The sequence below is a fragment of the Cyprinodon variegatus genome, unplaced genomic scaffold, assembly GCF_000732505.1.
Source record: "Cyprinodon variegatus isolate N-32 unplaced genomic scaffold, C_variegatus-1.0 Scaffold256, whole genome shotgun sequence".
Classification (NCBI taxonomy): domain Eukaryota; kingdom Metazoa; phylum Chordata; class Actinopteri; order Cyprinodontiformes; family Cyprinodontidae; genus Cyprinodon; species Cyprinodon variegatus.
The window spans coordinates 328,724-335,874 of NW_015150709.1; the positions used below are offsets into that span (position 1 = coordinate 328,724).

The 7,151-nt window shown below is 36.1% G+C and overlaps 1 protein-coding gene across 1 annotated transcript; it reads right to left on the reverse strand.

Annotated features, from left to right (window-relative positions):
- Positions 1-566: 566 nt before the first annotated feature.
- Positions 567-6,199, reverse strand: dmc1 (DNA meiotic recombinase 1). Its single transcript, XM_015382376.1, has 13 exons — positions 5,829-6,199; positions 5,582-5,626; positions 4,358-4,504; positions 4,194-4,276; positions 4,050-4,102; positions 3,926-3,967; positions 3,746-3,818; positions 2,674-2,765; positions 2,485-2,558; positions 2,198-2,312; positions 1,190-1,250; positions 987-1,103; positions 567-779 (listed from the first exon to the last, which is right to left on the reverse strand). The coding sequence occupies exons 1-13, from the start codon at positions 5,889-5,891 to the stop codon at positions 710-712; spliced, it is 1,035 nt and encodes a 344-aa protein (XP_015237862.1). The 5' UTR covers positions 5,892-6,199; the 3' UTR covers positions 567-709.
- Positions 6,200-7,151: the final 952 nt, after the last annotated feature.

Below are 7,151 nucleotides of genomic sequence, written 5' to 3' on the forward strand. Positions count from 1 at the left end.
AAATTCTCCTTAGGCGTGTGTGTGAATGGTTGTTTGTCTCTGTGTTGCCCTGCGATGGACTGGCGGCCTGTTCAGGGTGAACCCCGCCTCTTTCCCATAGACAGCTGGAGATAAGCACCCCTTGCGACCCCACTTGGGATAAGTGTGATGGAAGATGAATGGAACTTTGTCTTTTCCTGTGGATCTTTAGGCCTCTCTAGAACTGCAAGATCCCACTGAAGTTTCACAAAGATTTCTGATTCCTTCCTTATGTCGGCTTCACCATCACATTTCCAGTTTAGTCTGTTGTCCAGGAGAAATTTCAGATAGTCCTTCACCACCTCCTCTCCTCTGAAAATACTATTGAACCCATTTCCATCCATATTTGTTAGGACTTGGTACTAAATAAATAAGCTGAATTAAAACTATATATGTATTAAAGCAATAAAAATGTTATTATTGCAGCTACCGGTAATCCAATGTGTAGTTTGATGCACAGCAATGTAATTTGTTTCTTTAAATATTTGGATCTTAATCCAAAGAAATGGGGAAACTATTTTTTTAATTCTTTATTTGAACTTGTCAAACAGAAACATCACTGAGTTCATGAACATATAACGTGTTCGTAAAATTACATCAACTGAACCATTTTTAAATTAATGTTTGGTTTGAAAATACAATAAATAGAACTTATAATCATAAATATTGTGAACAGGGAGGATTTAATCATTTACTCTTTGGCATCAGTGACTCCACCACCAGAGATTGCAAAGGTGGCCTCATTCTCCGGCATGTCTGGGCTGCAAGAAATCACAACAACAAACCTGATTAACACAGAAGAGTGGCAAACGTTTCTTTGTGAGCTCTGAGTTTGGGGCCGTCTTTAAAACGGGAAACCCTAAGGAAGGAGTAAAACTGGAGTTCTTATCATTTGAATAGAAACTTAAAGGTGCTTCTTGCCTCAGACTAACAATAAATGATCTGAACCGACAGAAATTGATGGATACCTGTCAAATATCTTAGCAATTCTCATCTCTCCACGGCCCTTCCTCAAGCTGATCCGAGTGGTGGAGGCGTGTGCCAGGATGTGGCCACCAATCGGCTTCTTTGGATCCGCTTGAAAACTAAAAATAAATGAAAACTTGAAGTTAAAACTGTTTTTTTTTTTAAAACAGAACTATCCGTGAGCAGGGTGTCTGTCAGTTCTTACGTCATTCCTGCTCCAGGATCTGCTGTCATCTGGTTGGTAACAAACACAGCTACGTTGTACTCTAAGAGGAGGTGAAAAAATTGAAAAACAGGAAAACAATCAGACCTTAATAGCTACAAATAGATGAATACCACAGATGGGGGAATTTGATTATTTGTATATCTCATTTTTAAGTCATGGTTTAAATGTTTTTGTCTTCTCTTACTTTCTAAGTTGTAAATAAATATTTGCTTGAAAAAACTGGTTAAAAATAAAGCACCATAACACTTCAGTTTTTAGGTTATTTCTCCTCAGAGGGTCTCCTGCCCACATCTCTGCTGCAGTACAGCATGTCAGGCTGATTGAATCCTGTTACAGGGAGCAGGATTTGGACCATAGGTAGTTTTTTTCCCATCCAGATGTAGTTCCATTTGTCTTTAAGTTGTTTCAAGTGTGTTAAGTATTGAAAAATACAAAGGAAGTTTTGCTCCAGTCCTGCTTGCTTTCTCCATCAACACTATAGCAGAACTAATGGCAGACTGTAATGAGAGTTGGGAGTCCACATTGTTTGGTTTTGGTGTTGCCTTTGACGGTGACACAGAAACCCATAGTTCTGTTCATTGAGTAGCTTTGGATCAGCGCTGTAAGCTAACTAAAGCTGGTATTATTTTTGTATCCAGTTCAACATCTTAAAGACAGTTATAATGTGGAAAGTTAAGGAACACCAGCATTCGGCAGCATGCAAGGTCAACTTGAGCAGGTAGGCAGATAATCAGCTAGTTTTATTATTTTAAATTGTTAAAGTTATATATTTTTTTCTTTATATGGGAAATTTACATGTCTGACAATAACGTTCCATTTTGTATTCCTGTAAGATTTTTTTTATTCATCCCCTTAGGCAAAGCTGAAATGCAGAGCTGTTACTTTGGTGTTTCTCCCCAAGCATTTAAAAACAAAATCTTTACTAAATTTCAACTAATTGGATGTTAAATGATAAAAAGGAAAAGCATGTGTTTAAAAATGTCTCACCTTCAGAGATCTTCTGCAGCCTTGAAAGCATTTGGGCCAGCTTCTGCTGCCGCTCTGCCAACTCTCCACGACCCGAGAAGTCAACTCGAAACAGAGCCATGATGGAGTCGATGATCTGAAGAGGAAAATCCAATATGAAGATGTCAGAGTGAAGGCTTAGAGTCCCCACATTATAAAATGATTATTTTAGGCCAGGGTAAAAAAAAATTAATCACAGCTTGATTAACTTTATATAGCATGAAATTAAACAGAGGATTGATGTAACACTTGATAACTTTGTCTCTCACCAACAGTTTGAAAACTCCTCCTTCTTCATGAAACTTTGCTGCTACAAAGTCCAGCAGCTCCATCTGGTGTTCACCTGCAGGGACGGCACACAGTTTAAATGGAAGTAAAATAATCACACTAAGATAGGATGAGAAAAGAACGGAAACAAAAACAATCTAGTTTATGTGAGCTCCAGGGTCTGTCCGCACTGGTATAGGCCCGGGCATAAAGAACATTGTCCAGCACAGCATCATGGTCCACACCGAAGCGGTCAGCGATGTCTCTGAGTCTGTCTGGGCGACTGGAATCAGGAACAGGTCAAGGATAATATGAAATAGAAAACAGGTTTCATTGATCTATTCTGACTTTTAATTCAATATGCTTCGATTTTCAGAATCTCCTTATTTTTTTAGGGGCTATAATTCAAGATCTTTCCATGCAGTTTTCACAAACTTCTTGATATTTGAGTACAAACTGTCTAGTTAAAGTTATTGGTCTGTGATCCTCCACAGATACAAGCGACCAAATCTGTCCAAAGGTTTCAGACACATTTTAAAAGGAGAACGTTTTCAAATTCCCCAACCTCCACTGTTTTAACCCTAATTAATCAATACAAAAAAAAAAAAATTAATGTTATGGACAAAAGTTCTTCAACATCCTTGAACCCAGAAAATTAAACTATTTAAGAAGAAAATTCAAAGAATGTTTTATTTACAAAGGCAAAACTTCCCAAAAGAACAGGCAAAAACTGAGTTGAACAACGGACAGGGGGAATTTTCAAAGAAACGAAACTGGGACACATGTAAGGAGGAATGAAAGGACAGAAAAAAAAACAAAGAAGCAAATTACACAGCAAAGAAAAAGAGGACAATGAGGCAGAAAAAATACAGAAACAAAGAAGGACACAATAAAAGAAAGCTGACCCCAGGAAGGATTAAGAAAGGGTGGGTCAAGAAAGAACAATACTAAGTAAAAACTAAATAGAAAAAGAAGGAATAAAGGGCACAAGAAAGGACATAAAGATGAAAGGAAGGAAGAAACTTAAGGAAGGAAAAGCAGAGAAAAGAATAAATAGATAAAGGATATGTAATGACAAACAAGGGAATGAAGACACAATAAAAGGGAGAAAAGAAAAAGAAGGAAGGGATAAAACAGAGAAAAATACTCAAAAATGAAAGCAAGTATAAAAGGTAGGACAGAAGGAAGGGAACAAGAAGGAAAAGACAAAAGGGAAACAAAAATATTTACACCAGATTTAAACTGCAGTAGTTGTAAAGATACAAGGTGTTCTCCGTGTCAATGAAGATGACTTTCCCACCAGAGTATCCATCCTCGCCAGGCAGCTGGGCTGTGACTGGAAATACAAACACAATAAATACTATATACTTTAGACTACAGCAAAATAGAAATGAAAAAAAAAAAAAGTTGGGATTACACAGATTTATAAGATGACATACTTACCACAAAGTGTGTGAGACAGCTGGGTTTTTCCTGTTCGGAACTCTAAAGAAAATTGAAATAATTCAAAGAAAAATATCCATCGAATTGCGTTTAGTGAGTCAGTTTAAAAGAATCACAGCCTCACCTCCAAAGGCCTCTGTAATAGCCATGCTCTCTACCCCTCCACCCAAAAGCTTGCTGCACAGATACAGAGGAAATATATCACAAAGACATCAATAAAAGAACATCTAGCAGGGGAAATAAGGGCAACATTATGAAAGATCTTAACTCAAACTCTTGGCTCCCAGTAGTTATGTGGAACACCTGCTTCCTCTTGGTGCTGTACTCAAACGCAGTCTGGAAGCCGACATTCTGTTATGTGAAAAACAATCGGGATCTTGTTTTCCTTTCTTGAGGTAGAATCAAAAAAATTAACAGAGAGCCATATCTAACCAGCATTTTTCCAGCAGCTTCCTTTATTTTTTCCACTTTTGCCTCCGACAGGCCCTTGATGTTGCATAGAGCTTTGCGTGTAGTCATCTGGATCCCTTTGACGGTACAAATACCCACTGACTTCAGCTTTTTGATGTCTGCCACGTTCTGGGGGAACATGTAGAATTGACAAACACTGTTAAAATAATATATGCCACAGACAATCACCCCTTTTCATTAATTCTCTCATTACATCCACAACTTCATAGCATTTAAGTTGAATTTATGTGATTAACTGACAAAAGATAATAAAGTAAGTAAGTAAAATGGTTTATATAAAGGTTCAAGAAGAAGAAGCATCTTCTTACCAATTTTGATCAGGTCTAACTAGATATGTCCCACAGTATGATGCTGTTCCTACCATGTATTAGCATTAAGATGGGGTGTTTAAATGAATGAGCGGTGTTTGATTCTTACAACATACAGGATTTCGTTTAAAGGCAAAAAAAAAAAAAAAAATGTTACCTGATCTGTCTGAATCACCTTTTTCTAAATTCTTGCAGAAAACAATACTTCTTGCAGCCACATTTTACACAGCGACTTTCTGTTCAAGGTCTGAATTAATGTAACACTTGACAAAGCAGTCCATTCTATACAACCAGTTCAGTATATTTGTGTGGTGCTTATTCAGATTCCATTCCAGGGCCTTTTAAAGAGTCATTCCTCCACTTGTACTTTGGATCTCTGCATCTCCACATTAATTTGGGTGTTTGGAGCCCAGGCAGAAGATCTACAGATCCCTCCATGGTGTGCTGCTGTATTTTAGGTGGAAGGTGTCTCATTGGTCCATCTTCTCTTCATGTTCAGACGATGGCTTTAAATCCCTGACCCATATGCTGTGTTTCTTAGCCTTCATGATGCTGCTTGTTATCTGATTATCTTAAAATACCACTGCAACCTAAAAACAGCTGGTTGCTTACCTTACTTTACTTGAGGGTTATTGAGGTAAAGGGGGTTGAATGCAGATAAAAACCATCAGTTTTAAGTACAAAAAACATGCAACATTTCCTTTTTCACAATCAATAAGCAAATATCTTTGTTGGTCTGTGACATGAATTCTACTTAAATATCATTTCATTTTGGGGTTGTATGGTGACAAAATATAAAGACAATGTGTTTATACCTCTTTAAGGCACTCTGACTTATTTTATATGCACTGATATTTTAGTTGAGATGTTTACTTACAATCCCATGTTTCTGTAGAAGGTCAATGTCTTGGAAAAACGACTCCTGTTCAGTTAAGAGAAAACAGATATATTAAATTTTACAAATTAGGGTTTATTATTCAATGAAGCCATTAATTGTTCCACCTTAATACAGACTTTACGCACTAGTAAATTATGTTTGCATCATTGTAGTCTGACTTTTTTATTAATGATAAATACTGGGAGATATTTTTTAGGAAAACTCAAATGTATTTTCTCAATCTTACCTCATCATCCTGGAAACCATTATCATCCTCAACAACTTGATCCTCAGATACTTTCATTTTCATTCAGAATTCTTTAAAAAATGAGCCAAATCTATACTTTATACTATACTACGTTTAGTCCAATCTTTTAAAGGTATTTTTTTTTTTTTTTTGCTTTTTAGCCAAATGCAGAAGAGTTAATTTAATGACAAGCTAGCTCGCTACTCAAAACGTAGTCACAAAATAGAGGCTGGTAAACAAACTCAAATTGTTTGAATTATGCGTTTGAATTTAGGAAAAATAAATAACTAAAACAACTATCGTATAAAATGCTAGGTTCTTTAAACTCTAAAAGCAGCTTCTTGTTCTTTGTCAGCTAACACCTAGCTTGCTCCACTGGCGGGAATTTAGAGCTGAGATATGTTGAAGTGCTGTCGGAAATTAGGGTTTCATTACTCAGATCATTGAATAACTCATCAGTCCCTTCTCCATATTTTATTTTATTTATTTGGTTGTTTTTATTTTTGTCTTGAGCGTTTCACCCTTTTACAAATATCTGCCAGCTTGGGTTGAGAACCTCCAGATAAACCTCCCGATAGATGAATAGAAACGGAGAAAGCAGAAATGTACAGAGGTTCTCAAAAGCCCCCTGTTCGCCAGTTAGATTTTTTTAAATGTTTGTACTACAGGACTTAAATTTCATAAATATATACTATATGATTGTACTATGTAAAAACATAAATTAACAATGTGTGACTAAATAAGTAAGACTTTAAAGATGCCTTCAATGTTTTAAAAGAAGGCAGCATAATGCTACAAACTCCAAAGGACTTAGAGAGCTAACCGTTAGCTTGTTCTGCTAACATTTTCTGTTTAATTTTGTTTACTGCAGTTCTGTAATTGTTTTAATCCATGACTCAGGTGCTAAAATGCGATAAAAAAAAAAAAAAATTATGTCAATGCTAATAGTTGAATGTATGTATGTGTTCGACATGTTTGTTTAGGGATCGTTACAAGTATTTTATTTTATTTTTTTAAAGGAACTGAAAGGAAATAATTATCAAATGGCTAGCTTCGGTTATAGTTGCATTCTCTGTCCACCAGAGGGAAGTAGACTGTTTCCAGTTTTGGGGGTTTTTCTGTTGTTGCTGGATTCCTGCTTCCGATTGTTTTATGAAGCACTTGTTGATTTGTTTTGTCTGTTTCTTCCTAACTATTTAAAATTTTCTTATTAAGGGGGAATCTAAAGCTTCTTCATACAGATAATAAAACCGCCCAGTGATTCAGTGATTACATGTAAAAAAATATATATATATACATACATGTATATATATATATATATAT